Below are 20,381 nucleotides of genomic sequence, written 5' to 3'. Positions count from 1 at the left end.
GAAAGGGTGGAGACTATTACAAATCCTGCTTGATCATAACGTCGCTGCTCGAACTCTCTCATGCACCATATAGCGCACAAGTAGAGTTCAAGGTTGAATTAAACATGCTGTCGCTGTGACCCCAGTTCTACATATCTCTCTCGGTATCCCTCAGGACGACAGCAAGGCAATTCTATCTGTTTCATTTGCCGACCCGTTTTATAATCTAAATGAGATTGATCTAGAGAGCTAATAAAGAACCCACAAATTTTCTCAATATCGGAATCAGGGTCTCTTTCACCTGATCTAATCCAATACTGAGCTGCAGCGTTGCTCGCGGAACGCAGGGTTCTTTGGAAGCGAGACAGAAGGAGCCGTCAGTTTGACCGAGAAAAGCACTCTTAAATACAATCTGAGACAAAAAGAATATACGCATCACAAAGTAGCTATGCAAATTGATCACAAACTGATGTTCATACACGTATCTTGTAAACTATGGTGGTCGATGGATGAATGTGTGATGCTGCAGCGCAATTTTACTGCGCAGCTGGCAAAGATAGTAAACAGGGGACATGTCGATACCAGGGCTTAAAGTCTCAGTAAACATCGTTCCTTGTACTCGGTTGGTCAGTAACTATGCCTCGCAGAAGGTCTGATTTCAGCATTAGTAAACCATGGCTGAACACAGCGGCAAGAAGGAAGCAATCGACTTAGACAGACGATTGAACATGAAGATCGAGAAATCGTCACATAGTCACTCAGAGCCCTGGATTCATCATTGTCAACGATCCGATGTGCAACTGGTGCTTCAGTGACCACAAGAACCTTTAATAGGCAGCTCACAGGAACGAGGCTGAGCTCACACCGCCCATTGCGCCGAATAACATTGGCCTCTGTACACCAAAAAGCCCGTTTTCAGGGGTGTCGGCTTGGAATGTCAATGACTGGAGTAATCTTCAGTGATAAGTACCAATTCCAACTGAGACCCAATGAGCAGCGAAGATGTGTCTGGAGAAGCCCCAGACGACGATTGGATACCAACCTGATTTTCTGCCGCCATAAGGCCCGATAACCAGCAGTGATGGTATGGGATGCTATTTATTATCACAGCAGGACCCCTTTGGCTGTCGTCCCTTACAACACAGCGGAACGTCGACCATATTCTATGCCCCCTTTTTTTCGGCCTTCGCGGCCCAAGGCCGATGAAACAGACTCTCTTGAAGCTTCTAGGGTGATTTTGTTGCTGAGCGTTCCTTTGTGGCAAGTAGTGAACAACTGTTTATCACAAGAGATTAGCAGTCTGGTGATGGAGGAGGGCCGCCGGCGTCAGTGTGAATCACTTAAACCGCTTGTTTATCACACGGTGGGAGCCAGCAGCAAGACAGATAACGCCTTTGGGTACAGGTGTCATACACAGTAGATTAGATTAGCTTTGCAGACTAACCAAGCTTACTTAGGTTGTTCAGTTTATCTGTGAGAGTGAAATAAATTTGTTGTAAAGAAAAGCAGTGAAGCGACTAAAACAGCTATTTAATTACTTGCTGATTGCATTACCTGGAAAAAACAATGACGCACTTCGATGACACTGTGAAAGAGCGTAATTTTTTTTACATTTGCACACCGTTTGCTGATATGTAAATCATTAGAGCTGCAACTCTTCGTGACAGGAGAACTACTGCCAGGAGTGTTGTTTGAGTTTAGCGTTGTAGCCAGGCCTGGTAGCGCACGTAAGGGGCGTGAACAGAGTCAGACGTTGGTTGACAACTGCGAAGAACGTGGAGGTGCAGCGTGCTCATTTGAGACAAAGTTAACAGCACCTGACAGAGTCTGAAAGGGACCTCATTGCAGTGCTGCGATCGGGAAGAATGGACTGCTAATGACTGGCGCAACTGAATTGCGTGGCTCCAATGCGTTCGGCGATGAATCACGACTCTGCACTTCCGTGGACTAACATTCGAGGAGGTCCCATTCTTGCGATGCTTTGGAAAATCACAGCGGTGTTACACCTGGTGTCACGGTGTGGAGAGGCATGACTTCAGGTCGCAGCTGCTATTGATTGAGAGAACTCTGACGACACATTAGTATTTCACACGGACATCCTGCGCCCTCAGGTGTTACCTCTCACGCAATAGTACCGTCGCACAATTTTTTAATTCGACAATGCTTGTCCACACATGTTGTAACACGCCCGGGGGTGCAAATGGCGGGGGGTCTCCTTACCTGGTAGTCGCTTCTCGTTTTGTGACCGCGCGCCCTGTCTACACAACGTACCTGATAATCCCGCGGCGGTCGTATTGTTCTGCTCCACACTGCCGCTGGCTTGCCTGAAATTATGTATTTAAATATGCAAGCGGATTTAGGAGAGCCACTCAACGTTAAGCACAACACTGTCCTACGTCTGGTATGAACATCTATATTCTGAGACGATATGAAAATCACAGGTTGCACTGTTTACATTCTAAGTCATAACTGCTTATCCCAATTAACATTCTTGATGATTATCTGTCCACAATATCACTTGGACAAGCGTATCCTTAACAGACGCAACGCGGGTGATTGATAATGACACGGAAGCCGAATGATCGAACGAAAGTCTTTACGCTCGTCACGCACTTTCGATACCAGCCCTCCTTGACACTAGTAATGACATAACACTGCTCATAAAGTTAAATTACAGTTCACAGTTCACAATCGTACGAGCGTGAGTGTAACCGTCGCTGCGCGGCTGATCGGTCATGAAGCGGAAACGCGAAGACCGAACCCACTCGCATAAAGACACTGGCACTTGATTGCACTCTTTTATGGTAACTAATCTTTACTGATTCACATTACTTCATTCTGAGAGTCCGAAAACGGCGCGGATGATTGATGCTGTGCGACACACAACGAGTGGGTACACAAATACGTTATCAGCAGCACTGCTTATTTTTTATTACGTCGTATCAAGTCCATATTTCATCACCTTACTGTAATAGCACTTTAATATCCATAATAACAGTGCTTCTCACGTGCAGAGCTACCCACAACACAACAGTTCCGTGTCCCATGCTCGACTTTGCAAACGCGCTGCCCGCAAAGATACTCCCCAACTAAGCCAGCGATATGACAATACGCTTACAGTGTCATGTGTCTCTTTGAACTATCTGTGTGTTTGTGATACTACCAAGGCCAGCGAGTTCCCAAAATCTGTCCCCGATAGAACATGTGTGAGACCGGCTCGCAGGTCAACATTGTCCTAGTGCCAGTAACCTCCATATCAAGAACAGGTTACAACAGTTGTGGGCCAACTTGCCTCAGGAAAGGATACATAGTCTTTATGACACCTCCCCCAATAGAATCTTTTGCATACATCCACGCAAGAGAGAGGTCCACTGTCATGCTGATTGTTAGTCTCACACTCCCACATGTTTTGTAAACTTCACTAGAGTTTGTAATCACTAACATAACATCACATACTCTGTCACATACCCTCATTCCTTTGCTCCTGCCAATCTGGCTGCTTGACTTTTTTGTCAAGTACGTAAATTGTTTCTAAACGTAGATTAGACTGCTTAAGGCATTGCTTTCATATTAGGTACGAGGTGGTTTCATATCCCCGTCGGGCTGCCCCAATCAGGATGCTCCACGGTTTCTCTCAATCATAGCAAATGCATATCAAATAATCATGCTGTCGACTGTGTGCTAAACCACTAAACCACTCCTTGTTGTTTCGATCCTGTACCACGACCTGTTATTTGGAAATCACTGTTATCTTTCCAATTTTACAGATATCAGCGTCCTCTCAGCGTTTCAAAGTCCGTTTTTTTAGCTTTATCTTGAAATCTGAATCTGAATTTGATAACTCATTTGTCAACAAGTCTGCACAATATCGAGTATAAAACGGAGCGATGCGTCTGATACCCATAGGTGCGGGTGGAAGACCACAATGAACGTGTTGGCTATATTCCTTTTTGCCGTGGCCGCTGCCGTTCAGGTAAAATGTGTTGCAGTCACTTAAGCACGTATACTACAAGTGCAGCAAACAGGCTGAGACATACAATGGTTATTTTGAACGTTGTGTAAACTATTCTGAGGTTACCATCAATGCATTTACTACGTTTAACCAATCTTAGCACCGAACTTACGTCAAAACTTATGTAGACTGGTTGAAACAGTTACACCAAAGAACATTACACGTCTAAGTGATGTCTGTGTGCATCGTAGAGCGAAACTATAGTCGAAAAGCCAGCTGTGTACTGATTTGCTGTGCTGAAATACGTCGATGTGACTATTGTTGAGGTTGTACCTGCTACATTTTTCATAATAGAATTTGATTTATCCTCCCAAGTTATTTAGAAGCTATCCTAATGGATAACCTCATCAATGTAACTTCGCAATAAGATTCGTGGAATTTCAATCGAACTACACTGAGGTTCATTGGTTAGTATAGTATAAATCTTACTTATATGATAATTGTAATAATAAGAATCTGTCAAAAATATGCAAAATACGCAATTCCATAAAAACACAAAGTTCAAAGATATGCAGTGCAGCAAATGATACAAAGTCCTCACAGGGTAGTGTGCTTGCTAGGAAACATCTATGACTATAGAATTTCGCTAGTTTAAGCAGGAACTACAAATTCTGAACCATATATTACAAATTTAATTAAAGAAGAGAAAGTATAGCTTACCTTACGAAAGTATTGTCCTTTCTCTAGTTTGGTAACATATAATGCAATTTTCTTATCTTTTTTCTCCAACTTCCTGAAGTAAGACGCATTTTAAATATTAAAATACCACATCATATGAAGAGAGCACACTGTTTTTTATCTAGGATAAACTGCATCAACAATGTGTGAAAACTACAGCAACAAAGCAATATGTAATTATCACCATTCAACGAGTTTTTGTGAGCTTGGTACAATTTTTAACATGTTCAATAATTTCCGAAACTATTATTATTATTTTTTAATTTTTTAAACTCCTCCACTAAATTTCACCATTTCTAAGCAGCAAATTGTGTGAATACACTATGCATTCTATGGCAAATATTTTTTTTATAATGTAATGATTCAGGTAGCTGAAGAACTCCAGTAGCACATCAGTTCTAAGAGAACTGAATAAAAGCTCACAGACTAACAACATTTGTACCATAAACCACTTCATATGTTGTCATAATTTTCAGAACACAATATCTGATTAACGAACGCTTTGTTTCTGTTAAATGTTTTTAAGCGTATGTCCTAACTGGTCATATTACATCCTTCACGCAACCAAAATTGCAGATATTTTCACTGGCTAGCTCAAGTGAGCACACTACAATCCCCTCTCCCCTATTTTACTATCGTATAATTCTGTTTAATTCCATTCCATGACCGCCATCAATGAAGAACCTGAAGAAAATGTTCTGAGCATTGCATTCCCTTTGCCACATTGGATATCCACAATCACTGCCATTTCATACTTGTTAATATGATGTGTACAGTAGATCTGCTGTTATTACTTCATGACAGCTTCATTACAGCTATTAATTAGGTTCCCTCATGTTTGTGTTGAGCTTCACCCTCTGAAGATTCATCTGGCCATACAGTGGACAAAACCAACCAAATCAATTTTAGTGATTTTGTGTGGACAATTTAGTGATTACTGTTTTAACTTCATAAATTTTGGTTGTATATGAACATATACGTAGGTAACTCACAACAAATTGTAAAATAATGTGTCACCACAGATGCATCCTGCTCGATTCCGGTTCAGTATTAATAAATGGAATAACTTGTTGTCTTAGTCGATTATTTGAAAACTAGCTGTTTCCTCTGCCTGTGCTTGCATACCAGTAGTTTTGTTAGAATGAGTGATGGTGAGTAGGCTATTGTACGTGCAATAACGCCGGCTGCCTTCACGTGTCTGCCTATTTGGGTAGGTATAGCTCAGGATGTCTGCCACAGCCACCCGCCCCATTCCCCACCACCCCACCCGCCCCCACCCTCGTCCATCACATCACGTATTCCAGTTCATGACAAGGCAGCATGCACGCAGCGTTGCTGCTGAGCGGTGCAAACGTGTTCCATCTGTTATTTCATGCCTTCAGTTGCTGACTTTTTTTATTCTTTAAAATAGCTTATGTTCTTCCTCAGGATTAAAGCTGTCTCCATATCACGTTTGATCGAAATTAGATCACTAGTTTCGTAGTGAAAACGTAACTGAGATACTTCCGTACGTATTAAAGTGTAGTATGGAAGTATGGATTAAAGACGTTGAGGATTGTATACGCATTGTAAACGTTATTTCGAATCATAATTCGCAGAACATATCAACGAATAAAAGCATTTTCACAAGTATGATAAAGTTCAAAAGTCAAAGAATAAACAGCTCTCTCAAAGAGCAAATATTTTCTCCTAATTCGCGTAATATTCTTCGAATCAATAAATTTCTTAAATTACACACTTTTTTATGGTAGCCTACGTTCTTCCACGGCGTTCAAGCTACCTCTATACCAAATATCATCGACATCGGTTCAGCAGTTTATTCGTGGAAAAATAACAGACGAAGTACTTTTCGCATTTACAGAACATTAAACTACGATATTTGTTTCTTGATCCCATTTGATGTAAAATGTTGCCCCAGTCGACGCTCAAGTTACCTGTGAAAAAAAATGGTTCAAATGGCTCTGAGCACTATGGGACTTAACATCTGAGGTCATCAGTCCCCTAGAACTTAGAACTACTTAAACCTAACTAACCTAAGGACATCACACACATCCATGCCCAAAGCAGGAGTCGAACCTGCGACCGTAGCGGTCGCGCGGTCCCAGACTGAAGCGCCATGAACCGCTCGGCCACTCCGGCCGGCACCTGTGAAAACCCCACTAAAATTCGTCGGTAAAATAGACAGACAGCCGCTACTGTTTTACAGCATCATTATTAGTATAGATATAGAAAAGGACGTATTTTTGACGTATGATGTTGATGAACACGATATCAACAAAAATATATAACATCGCTTTGTTCTCAGGCGCTGCCCCAGTATGCGACACCACGGCGCAATCTTATACCTATGGTGAAGACAAAGCCACTTGTGCGTAAGTATTTCTACCAGAGAAAAATTATGTTTTACAGCAGTATTTAATTCACTCTTCCTTAAGCCTCCAATCCGTGACATCTTATAACTGGTCGCTTAATTATTGGCGACCTTTAATACCCACATCGTAGAATACGTATTTCCTGTGGCAGCAGTCGTAGTCGCAAATTGTGTCATTGCTTATCACCACATTTTATCACTACTTAGCTCCAGTACATATTTCTGTTCTGAAATCATACGATGTTCTAAATCATATTTGTGGAAACTAAAAGAAATTTTAAAATTAACTGCACATACACTATTTCATTACATTAAGTCTCCCTTAACTCTTTTCTGTCTGGCCATTCTAGCAAACGTTCTTTGCATTTGTGATATTCGTGTCCAAGGTCTTATACGAAGTACCCATGAAATAGCTGCAGAATCTTCGATCGGTGCTACCTGTCTCCCTACATCGTCGATCAGTTGTTGTGTCTGCCAAGTCTTCTGAGCGGGGAAACATAGTGTGTCAAGCCTCTGTGCCACACGTTTAGTATCTTGGTCCTACAGTACTAGAAGCAAAAGCTGGGAGCTACTAACCCTACATCAGTCATATGCTATGATCACAGGTCCTTGATGGAATCCAAAAGTGCCCTACTGGCCATTAAAATTGCTACACCACGAAGATGACGTGCTACAGATACGAAATTTAACCGACAGGAAGAAGATGCTGTGATATGCAAATGATTAGCTTTCAGAGGATTCACACAAGGTTGGCGGCTGTGGCGACACCTACAACGTGCTGACATGAGGAAAGTTTCCAACCGATTTCCCATACACAAACAGCAGTTGAGCGGCGTTCCCTGGTGAAACGTTGTTGTGATGCCTCGTGTAAGGAGAAGAAATGCGTACCATCACGTTTCCGACTTTGATAAAGGTCGGATTGTAGCCTATCACGATTTCGGTTTATCATATCGTGACATTGCTGCTCGCGTTGGTGGAAATCCAGTGCCTGTTAGCAGAATATGGAATCGGTGGGTTCAGGAGGGTAATACGGAACGCCATTCTGGATCCGAACGGCCTCGTATCACTAGCAGTCGAGATGACAGGCATCTCATCCGCATGGCTGTAACGGATCGTGCAGCCACGTTTCGATACCTGAGTTAAAAGATGGGGACGTTTGCAAGACAACAACCATCTGCACGAACAGTTCGAAGACGTTTGCAGCAGCATGGACAATCAGCTCGGAGACCATGCCTGCGGTTACCCTTGACACTGCATCACAGATAGGAGCGTCTGCGATGGTGTACTCAACGACGAACCTGGGTGCACGAATGGCTAAACGTCATTTTTTCGGATGAATCCAGGTTCTGTTTACAGCATCACGATGGTCGCATCCGTGTTTGGCGTCACCGCGGTGAACGCACATTGGAAGCGTGTATTCGTCATCGCCATATTGGCGTATCACCCGTCATGATGGTACGGGGTGCCATTGATTACACGTCTAGGTCACCTCTTGCTCGCATTGACGACACTCTGAACAGTGGACGTTACATTTCAAATGTGTTACGACCCGTGGCTCCACCCTTCATTCGATCCCTGCGAAACCGTACATTTCAGCAGGATAACGCACGACGACATGTTGCAGGTCCTGGATGGGCCTTTCTGGATACAGAAGATGTTCGACTGCTGCCCTGGCCAGCACATTCTCCAGATCTCTCACCAACTGAAAACGTCTGGCCAGTGGTGGCCGAGCAACTGGTTCGTCACAATACGCCAGTCACTACTCTTGATGAACTGTGGTATTGTGTTGAAGCTGCATGGTGTGGTAGATTCTTTTATGTGTTTGTCTATTTTTTGTTTGTTGTCGATGTATTATGCTCGCAGTAATAGGTTGTAACAACGTGATAAAATTGTCTCTGATAGTGCTGTTAAAAGAATTACTGATTGTTGCGCGTATGGAGAGTCTTGGGAGAGACGGCTGGATATTTTTAGCAACTATTCATACATGAGATTGCAGGTTCGAGTGCTGTTGTCCACGTCTCTTCCCTTACACGTCGCATTCAATCTGAAACAATTCTGCTATTTCAGTACTTCCAAAAATAATAAAGGTCGTGACGCTCACCTTTGTTCTCATGACATAATAACGGTTTATTGTGTCTCTTGTACAATTCTCCACATAACATAAAAAAAAGCGAACAGAAAACTCTAGTTACCCTTAGTTACGAGTAAACCACAGAGAGAGTAATATTCCGAGTCAACGAAATAATTATCATAGAGTCTCTCAGATAACGTCTTTGCCACTAAGCTTTCTCACAGTCGATTCAGTACACTACATATTTATTACACTACAATTGCGTGTAATGTAATCACATGTCAGTTCTAGTATAATATATTTGTCCAATGAATACCTGTAGATCATCTGCATTTCTTCTTGGTGTAGCAATTTTAATGGCCAGTAGTGTACATTAGTGAACACAATGTGGAGCAGGGATTTTCTGCGGCATATGTAAGAAGAAACTGACAAAAAAACAAACAAGCTCTGGACGACGCTAAGAACATAATAATATAGGAGGTAAAGGGGACTCTGTAAGCGGTACTATTGTTTTACAACGAACTTGACGCTGGAGTATGACGTGGTAAGGGCGTTTGGTCATTGAGAACGAAAAACACCAACTCCTTCAGGAACTAGACCATCTGATGCCTCCAAGAATGCTGATCTGTTCTCCACCATCAAGCGAAAACTCTGTACTTATTTGGATGTTAGGCTATATGTTTCTGTCAGTTACCGATTAATACGAGTGGCATCTTCGCCAACTCGGAATGCGTCCTTCTTACATAACATACTGATAGCCATGTATGAAGGCAAATGGGTGGATGCAGTGTTTTTTGACTTCAGAAATGCTTCTTCCTCATTGCTACACAAACTGCTACTAACGAACTTGAGATTGCATAAGATATAAAGTGAAATTGATATCTCGTTTGAGAATCTGTTAGTAGGGAGGGCACAGCATGTTACCCTAGCAGGACAGTCATCGATAGACATAGGACTTCAAGCATGCCACAGGGAAGTGCGTGGAAACCGTTACTGTGAATATTGTTATATTAATGACCTGGCAGTCAAATTTAATAGTTATCTCAGATTTCTGTAGATGATTTACTTACCCTTAATGATGTACAGTATGGAAAATGCTACACAAAAATCATGTCAGATAATAAGACTTCAGAGTAGTGCAAATATCTTGACCTTAAATGTTCAGAAAGTTTAAGTTGGGAATTTCACAAACTGGGAACAAGTAGTATTTTATGAATACAGGCTTCGGCGAAACCACGTTCTTGCAGAGGTCACTGTGTGAGTCGTCGTGGCGTTACAGATGTCGAGGAGGTATCGATCAATAGCGGCGTACATGCCATTTTGAGCAGGCGCCTTCCCTCTTCTTGAGGAGAAATCGCCTGCCCCCTACGTCACCGGATTTATTACCTTCTGATTTTTTTTTTCTATGCGGGTACTGGAAGGTTCAAGTGTACAAAAATTTACCCACAACTTTACAAGCACGGAAAGAGGCAGTCACCCAGGAAGTGGCTGCCATTACACAGGAAACGACACGAATATGGACAACTCCCGGATAAGCCTGCGTCAATGTGTCAACAATGGAGGACGACATGCACCAACTGAAAATGATATAGTATGCGTTGCTCACAAATAAAACTATTTTCTCCGTATCTTTCTTTCTTTGTAACTACCTTTTGAAATACGGGAGGACTTTTTACCGTACCCTGTACAGTGTCAGTGACTCATAATGGGAACCAACAAACTCATACAAGTGTATGGTTATTAAACAGAATCATCGTATAGGCTCGGTTGTAAGTAAAATAGCTGTCAGACTTCGGTTCATTGATAAAATATAGGGAAACTGTAGTTAGCCTACGAAGTATATTCCTTACAGAACACTCGTCGTGCAACCCATCCTGCAGTTTCACTCAAGTGTGTCGGACCAATATCACATAGGATTGAGAAGGGGTAACTGCCACCCAGAATGCACTGCGGGTCGTATTTCCTCAAAGCACCGGCAAGTTGTATACAACTGGAACTAAGCAGGCAGTTCAAGTATTTTCAATAACTGGTGAAATTAAATGTCATATAAGAAAGAAAAACACACAAAACTCTTAAAGGATGGTCCTTCATTTGTTGATCATCTACACTAGTCTCGCTACAGATGACTTACTGGCAATTTTTTATCTTTACCACTAGGACAGCTAAGGGTTGAGGAACGTATACACTTCAGGTAGCCCCTCTTGCGGAATTATATATCTATGAAATGAAATGAGCGTTTGGCATCATTGGCCGGGAGGCCCCTTAAGGGGCAGATCCGGCCGTCTTGGTGCATGTCTTACTACATTCGACGCGACACTGTGCGACCCGCACGCCAGATGGGGATGAAATGATGATGAAGACAAAACACAACACCCAGTCCTTGAGCGGAGAAAATCCCCGACCCAGTCGGGAATCGAACCCGGGCCCGTAGGACGGCAATCCGTCACGTTGACCACTCAGCTAGCTTTTTCTTCTAAAAACATTTATTAAAAAAAACAATGTTACACATTCCAAATACATACTAAGTTCATGTACTAACCATGTACACGTGTTATGCGTGAAGTGGTTTAAACAAAAACAGTTTGATCATTTCAATTATGCTGATGTTAAAGAAAGACAAGAGCAGATTGTGATACAGACTAAATTACGGAAAAAAATTAAATTAAACATCAAGAAAAGTTTTTTAAGACATTCATACTTCAATATGAAGAAATAAAATCTGCACTTTGAATTACATGTGCTCCAATCTTTACAGAAGCATAAATAGCTCTTTATGAAGGATATCAGCACGTTGGTAGGATAATTTTAAATATAAAACAGTTTAATAATCATATTAGACTATTTCTGAAATACTTGAGAATGGCGGAAAAGAGATATTATAAAGTTGATTAGCATTCCTACTACACTTTCTGGACATTAATTGAATGTTAAGTATCTGAAGTGATCAGACCTATATAATAAGTCTTTCACTGCAAAACTGACTTACACATCACAGTGCAAAAATGAACAGGGCAATGAGCCAGCCATTGAATATCACATTATATCAGATAGAATCTTATGGTTTTAACTAATAGATAAGGACATTTCCATAAAAATTGTCTATTTCCAGATTTCTAATTAAACCAATAATGCAGCTTTAATGTTTTGTGCTTTGACACTATTAGACACACAATCTGACAGTCACATAAGTTCTGTACATTAGCTTATAAATTTCAAAAACTATAAAAAAGTAGAAAAAAAACACACCAAAAACATATAGTAAAATTTTAAGTAATATCCTTAAGGTAACTACATCACAGTCAACACAGTCTTTCTTTTTATATTAACCAATGCCCATTCTTTGAAATACAATTTTTAACATATTACCGAACTTTTTCTTGTGATTGGAATACCTTCTAACTTTGTGGAATTCACACAGGATTTTACCTTGAACTCTGGTGCTGTCGGATCCTAATTTGTTAAGAACGTAATTAACCAAATTTCCCAGCAACCAGTACACAGCGTTATTTTTTGCTTCTGGAAAATAGCGTGTTTCAGGGCTGTGTATCAATGACAGCGATATATACTCAGGGGATGTTCTTGTAATCAGAGCTATTTGCACCCAGATCCACTTCCAACTATTCATGTGAGCACTGCAAGTATATCTATGAATTATTGTGTCAAGTAGATGGCATTGTTGACAAATTTGTTTCACAGAGTCCGATTGCGTGCAGTCTTTCAATGGTGCTAACTATGTTGTTAACTGCCTTGTACCATGACGTTTCTATAATAGACGTGAGCACATTAGAACTAATGTTTTTCCAAATCTCAGTCCACTCAATGTTTGGAAACAGTCGTTCTATTTTGCTCCTTCCTTCGCTTTTCTTTCGTTTCCGCATTATGGCTCTTGATGTTAAGTGTCGTGACTGCCTGAGTTCGCCTCTTACATAACTAAATTCAACATAGAAAATCCTCACATGCTGTAAACGACTGTTGATATTCTGCACGTCAATCGGGGAAGCAGGCTTCGAGGTCTCGAAAAGTTGTCTGGTTATGCGTACTAGCGAGTCTCTTACTAAATTAACTTGCCTTTTGATAAAAAGTACAGTGGCTTTATCCGTTATATCAATTAATCCTAGTCCACCATTTTTAGGATCTCAAGTGGCTACTTTAGCAGGTAGTCTGAACACTTCACCTCTCCACAAAAAGTTGGTGATTTTGGACATTATTCTCCTCGCTAACATTCTCGGTGCTGGGAACAGCTGGGCAGTATAATACGCTTTAGCAAGGATGTATGAGTTGATATACTTTGTTCTTTGAACTTGATTCATATATTGAGTTAAATTCTCCATAATGGCACCTTGCTCTTCATCTGCTGCAACTTTCCAATTTAAAGCCGTCATTTTCATGGGGCATGCTGTCAGGGTGATCCAAAGTGTTTTATGTTATCGGACTAATTTTGCCCACTCCACGTTGACATTATCAAAACCTCTGAGATCTAACATCTTACTTTTTTTTCGTTTGCATTGGCTCCAGATGCTCTACAGTATGAATCAGTCTCTGTTGCTAGCGTGGTTACCTCGCCATTAATCCTTATAATGACCCCAACATCTTCAGCATAGGCTCTTACAATTTTTTTATTTCCTGATAATGTTAAGCCTTTTAATCTAGCATGGACATGTCGGAGGAAAGGTTCCAGCGAAATGGCGAAGAGCGACATGGACAGAGGATTTCCTCGAGGAACACCGCGTGGTATTTGCATCGGTCTGGGTTGTTGACAATTCACCGCTATTTAAGCATTTATTCCAGTTGCTATGTTCTTAATCAACTGTGTGACCCTGTCGTTGAAACCTATTTTCTTCAATGTCTGTAGAAGATATTCATGATTTACTACATCGAACGCTTTATAAAAATCAAAAAAAAGCACACTTTATGTTTGTTAGAGAAGTTATTGCAAAGATATCCCAGAATTCTCCTAGATTTTGAAAAATGGTTCTGCTTTGCGCGCAGTTCTGATGTTGACAAATAAGTTTATCTGTAAGGCATGAAATTCTCTTGTTTACTAGTATAGCTATTAATTTATAATCAGAATTCAGCAATGAAACTGGACGAAAATTATTCAAATCTTTGTTTCCATTACTTTTTGGCACCAGAACAATTTTACTCTCCTTAAACTCACCCGGAATCATTTTACCCTGAATAACCTCATTTACAATGTCCGTGATTTTCGCATCTACTATTGGCCAGTAACGGATGTAAAACTCTGCTGGCAGACCATCCGGTCCTGGGGATTTTTTTGGTGGTGGTGGGGGGGGGGGGGGGGGGGCGCACAGAGTCTCATACACGTCTTCTTCACTGACAACCTCGAGAAAATTTTCGTTGTCATTTTCTGTCAGCTGTGGGGCTAGGATATCAAGGAATTCTTCCAAGGAAGCTTCACTACTTTAGTGCACAGAATATAGCTCGCAATAATAGCGATAAATCTCGTCCATGATACCCTGCTGGGTTCTGAGAATCGTACCGTGTTTTGTTCGAATTTCATCAATAAAAGTCCTTCTCCCGTGTTCCGTATACTTCACTAAATGATATAGGGAAGTAGTTTCATCTTCTGACACCGAATTTGCCTTCGATTTTATTTTTAACCCTTCCATTTGACTTCTTTTGATATTAAGTAACTTGGTGTTGACTATTTTGATGTCTGCTATCCGAAGTGAGGAACCTGCTGAGACTTGATCATATAAATCTCTCGAAACGGAATAGTAACATTCTACAGCGCATTTCATTTCTCTTACGCTCTGGGCACTGTACTGAATAAGAACCTTCCTCAACTTTGGCTTTGCCATTTTAACCCACCAGTCGATAGCAGTGGCATATCTACTACGAGCACGCAGGTATATTACCCATGTTTCTTTAATCAGGTCTTCTAAATCATGATGTACTAAAAAGGAAGTGTTCAACTTCCACTTAATAGATATTTAGTTCTCTTCCCCTTCCGGATTCCAGTCGTGCCACCTCACTTACTGTAATCCCTTCCCTCACCGAAACAGCTGTTCCAACACTTGTTTCTGGAGACGCATGTATGGAACTGACAAAACCAGGAATTACTAAATCCGAAATTAGAACTTCTTGTAACAGGGCAATATGAAGAGTGGATTCGTTCAAAAATTCCTTAAGGGCCGATAGTTTCAAAACCGGAAGTAATTTTATTTATGTTTATAGTGGTGGCAGAATAAGATTGCGTCATTGTGCTGTCACTGTGTAGTTGTTTCGATGAACTAATTTAGTTTCCTGTGGTTCAGGGTTCAGTTAAGCTGTAACAGTTTTCTCGGAAGGCTGAACATGGAATAACACTTCAATCAGTTTATTAGCTACTGTCCCATTTTTTTTCTGCTGCTGATGTTTTCTCTTGTACAGCAAGCACACTGATTTCCTGGTAAACTTTCCGATTATTCCTCCAGTGATTAGTGTAGGACCGTTTCGGACCGAACATTCTTTGGGCTTGGGTCGCCCCTACCGGATTTTCCCTTCCGTTGGTTACAAGCTACATTCTAATTGCTATCAGGGTGGACATTATATATCTATGACCAACGGTACTGAATCGCCATACTGCCAAGTTTCTAGAACCGGAGTTCTAGAAAACCCATAGCAGCCCCTAACAATTCCGCATCAACGCGCGTAGGCTGTTAGAATGGACCATGGGTGAGCTAGTGCCATCGTCAGCAGCCCCCCTGAGATTAACCAGTGGGACTTAACGGATCCGCCATCCCAGTCCCACAGCCTGCTCTTGGTGAGAAACTCACATATTTCTCCAGCCTGTCATTCATTCTGGTGGTTCTGCCATATGCCACGTTGCTACTACATATCGGCGGCTTCTGGTCGTCTTCTGTACAGGAATTAATTATGGAATTAATTAGGGCGTCGATGAATACTCGGTGATATCCACTTCGCTCACAGTATTCACTTCAGCTGTCGCACGTTCTTTTGGAGTTTCTCTTAATATGTCTTTACACCAAGTTGACAAAAGTCATGTGATACCTCCTAACATCGCGTCGGGCCTCCTTTTGCCCAGCACAGTGCAGAAACTCGGTGTGGCATGAACTTAACAAGTCACTGGAAGTCTAGAGTAAAAAATATTGAGCCATACTGCCTCTATAGCCGTTCATACGAGGTGTTCTAGGTGACCAAATCATTCGCTCGAGTTGACCGGAATGTTTTCACCACAGTCGCGAACAACTATGGCGCAGTGACGTGGCGAATTGTCATCCATTAAAATTCCATCGTTCTTTGGGAACATGAAGTCCATGAATGGCTGCAAGTGGCCTCCAAGTAGCCGAATATAATCTTTTCAAGCCAATGATCGATTCAGTTGAATCAGAGGACGCAGTCCATTCCATGCAAACACAGCCTATACCACTATGGAACCTGTGGTGTCACCGTCAGACACCACACTTGCTAGGTGGTAGCCTTTAAATCGGCCGCGGTCCGTTAGTATACGTCGGATCCGCGTGTCGCCACTGTCAGTGATAGCAGGTCTAGAGAGACATACTGGCACTCGCCCCAGTTGTGCAGACGACTTTGCTAGCGACGCCACACTGACAAATACGCTCTCATTTGCCGAGACGATAGTTAGCATAGCCTTCAGCTACATTTGCTACGACCTAGCAAGGCGCCGTATTCAATTGCTAATTAATATTATGAAGCATGTATCATCAAGAGCGATGTTCTACAATTATGGATTAAAGTTAAGTATTCCAGAAGCTACGTACTTTTCTTTATAGCATTCATTACGTATCCTGTTTCAGACCTCACGCCAGCCTGCGTGAGCGCGTGCCTTTCGGCTTCCTCTCATTGTGTCTAGGCTGTCTTGCCTAGACACAACAGAACCACCATCACTTCCACTGTGCCTTACTGACAACCTGGGTCCATGGTTTCGTCGAGCCTGTACCATACTCGAACCGCACCAACCTATATGATGACGAGCCCAGGAGAGGCGCCGCAGGCGATGTCACACTGTTGGAGAAAGCTCTCGAATCGGTCGACTGCCGCCATAACCCAATAACGCTACATTTCGCCGCACTGTCCTAACATACACGTTCGTCGTACGTGCCACATTGATTTCTGCGGTTATTTCTGGTCTGTTATCACTGACCACTCCATGCAAACTCTGCTGCTCTCGGTCCTTAAGTGAACGCCGCCAGCCACTGCGCTGTCCACGGTGAGAGCCAATGCCTGAGATTTGGTATTCTCGTCACACTTTGACACTCTGAATCTCGGATTATTTAGCTCCCCGTCTATTTCCGAAATGGAATGTCCAAAGCGTCTGGCTGCAACTAAAATTCCGCGTCCGAAGTTTGTTAATTCTTTCGTGCGGCTATAATCACGTCGGAAGCGTTTTTACATGAATCAACTGAGTGCAAATGACATCTCCGCCTATGCACTTGCCTTTTGTATCTTCTGCACGCTTTAGTACAGCTACCTGTAATGTGCAAATCGCTCTCTCATCACCTATCTCGTCTCAGTGTACTTCCTAAATATTTTCTGAGTTCCCTCCCGGATACTTAATCGCTACTTAAATCACCAGGTGCTCTTTGTGTTTTTCTCTACAATGTCGCTTAATATACGAATGACTGTTAGTTGTGTCAGGCAGCGAATCATGTCTGTATATGGATTTGTTTGACGAATAAAAGCGCAGCTCCAGCTGTACGGTTACCTTACTTCAAAAGCACGCCCAGTGTCATAACATTAGTTACATCAGCAGGGTAAGTCCTGAATATAAAGAAACCGTGAAATAATCCGGAAAGTGACAACCTTGTATAAAAAGTACGTCGGATGTTTACCAAAAGCGGCTGAATACAAGTATTACAAAATATAGGAGTGGCCAGTACTACAACATGATGCTGGAGTATATTTTACATTTTACTGAGTTTTAAAAATTATGTCAATAGACATAGAAATTGAAAAAAGGATATGTATGAGTTATAACCATCAATTCCTCGATGTCTGAAAATATATAATCTGCGACCTGTTATGGTATTGTCCCCGTCTCTTAGCCGCTCATAAACATTACATAATTTTAGCTCTGGCTGGTTGTTATTTATCGTCCAGTAATTTCTCCCACCTTGGAAAGATTCCCTTCGCGAAGCTAATAAAGAGGACATCTGTAACCGACAGCAATGTCTGTTGCGCATACGCCTACTCTGCGTTCACCATAAGAATAAACCTGATGTGAACATTGCACTATCTATTCGCGTTTGCTGGCATCTCATTGGATTTCTTTCCACGTGGAATTGAAAAAACTGTCTCGAGTGCAGTCAAATACGATAATAAGGATACGTTTTATGCTGTATTTTACACGAACATCGACTCAGCGATAATACGGGACAACAGTTTCGCCGGTACATTTAACTTCTACACCACTGGCTGGCCAGCTGGTCCCACTAACATAATGTGATGTGAACAGTTGCAGTGAAGACCTAAAACCAGACTAGCGGAGAAACCGTATAGCCTCGAATGTTATTTAATTTTAAAACCGAATGAAAAAATATTCGGCAAATCTCGGGACTAGATTGAAAACATAACATGACCTCGTTCTTAGCTGGCATAGCACTATAATTAAAAACAAGAGTGATGAAAATTTCTAATTTAAACAAGGAGCAATCTTTGTGTGTGAGCTATGACGTAAAAGCATATTGCACGGATTTCATCGAGTAGTTGAATATTGAAGCCACAGAAGGTATTATTTATGATCAGTCGTTGATAACGAGGCGAGCAACAACAGAATCCACAAAGCCATCCAAGTGCCACATTTTCGCCTGTTCTTTTATGATATATCGTTCTAGTTTCCACCGACATTCGGCAGTGACGTATGACAAAGCTTCGTTCATTAGTTCTAGTACGTCTGGCAGCTTAAATGCCTTGTTATTTCTCGCAACAAATCCCTTACCTTGGTTTAAGATCCATTCTATTGGGCTCAAATTGTAGTGGTACGGCAGCAACTGTAAAAAATGTGTTCCACGTTTCTACGACTCTTATCACTCTGGCTCACGTGAGACTACATCTGTGGTATAAAAAATGGAGACAGTCCAGATAAAGAGTATTTTAAACTTTTCTCCCAAAAATTTAGCTTCTAATGTTTTCTTAATGTAAGCAGTCCTTGTTAACAATCCTTTATAAAATGTCGATGATTTAGCAATTATATTTGCAATGAAAACAAATTTTGCGCTTGATATGTAATTAGAAAGAAGAAGACTTGCATTTCTTATAAAAATGATGATTAGATATGTTGCAGGTAGCATACATTTGACGCATTTTATATTTAAGAGATGTAGATATTCGAACTAAACAAAAAGAAAAAGGAGACCTCGCCGAGACCGGAACCAGAGCTCTTCAGAATATCCAATTACCATTCTCCCGCGCCACCGTCCTTAACTTCAGTAAATGCAATTTCTCGCGAAACTTAACTGCCGATTTTTTTCTTTAACGTTGTGAAAAAAGTAAAGAACATCTAGTTTCTCGCTATTTTCGGTGCACCACGCAAGTGTTTTGCTAGGAAGTCGAAAGCGGCGTCAGTCATTTTCAGAGAACGTATTAACAGATCGACAATCAAAGCCCAACTAGCGTTTACATAGAATGCGATCGTAGACGTTTCCTTAAATAAAAGCTACGTAGCGAAGGGATGATTAAGAAAAACTTTGATGGCTGTTAACCAGAACACTAACGATATGTAATGTGTATGTATAGTGGTGCGCTACAAGTTATTGTTCCATATCCGTCTGCACTGAATGTCTGGGTCGCGCTAAATGCACCGTCCGCCCGCCCCGGTAGCCGAGTGGTGCCGGCACGGTAGCTCAGCGTGTTCGCTCAGAGAGCTGGTTGGCCTCTGTAATAAAACACTGAGTGGAAGCATCAATAAACGAACTTGAATGGATGTCATGCGACGTCCGCAACGACCAAACACAACGATCAACAACGAACAAAATGTCAATCCTAAGGGCCCGGGTTCGATTCCCGGCCGGGTCGGAGATTTCCTCCGCTCAGGGACTGGGTGTTGTGTTGTCCTAATCATCATCATTTCATCCCCATCGACCCACAGGTCACCGGATCACGTCAAATCGAAACACTTGCACCCAGCGAACGGTCTACCCGTCGAGAGGCCTTAGTCGTACGACATTTACATTTAGTGCGCCGAGAATGCAGAAGGAAGTGGAATCCAGAGGGGAACGGACATGGATAATCGTTGGATTGTCAACAACGCAGTCGAAAGGCAAGGGCGCTGTTCCAAATATGCGTAT

At 41.8% G+C, this 20,381-nt stretch overlaps 1 protein-coding gene across 1 annotated transcript in view; it reads left to right on the top strand.

Annotated features, from left to right (window-relative positions):
* The first annotated feature begins 3,872 nt into the window (after nt 1–3,872).
* The window catches only part of LOC124595829 (brachyurin-like), an 86,793-nt gene continuing 70,284 nt past the window's right edge, over nt 3,873–20,381 (top strand). The window contains exons 1-2 of the mRNA XM_047134727.1: nt 3,873–3,952; nt 6,975–7,041. Coding sequence (XP_046990683.1) covers nt 3,905–3,952; nt 6,975–7,041 — 115 coding nt within the window. The 5' untranslated portion in view covers nt 3,873–3,904. The remainder of the gene's footprint in view (nt 3,953–6,974; nt 7,042–20,381) is intronic.

The sequence above is a fragment of the Schistocerca americana genome, chromosome 2, assembly GCF_021461395.2.
Source record: "Schistocerca americana isolate TAMUIC-IGC-003095 chromosome 2, iqSchAmer2.1, whole genome shotgun sequence".
Classification (NCBI taxonomy): domain Eukaryota; kingdom Metazoa; phylum Arthropoda; class Insecta; order Orthoptera; family Acrididae; genus Schistocerca; species Schistocerca americana.
The sequence above is the reverse complement of the archived record's forward strand: the minus strand, read 5'-3'. Positions and strand labels throughout refer to the sequence as shown.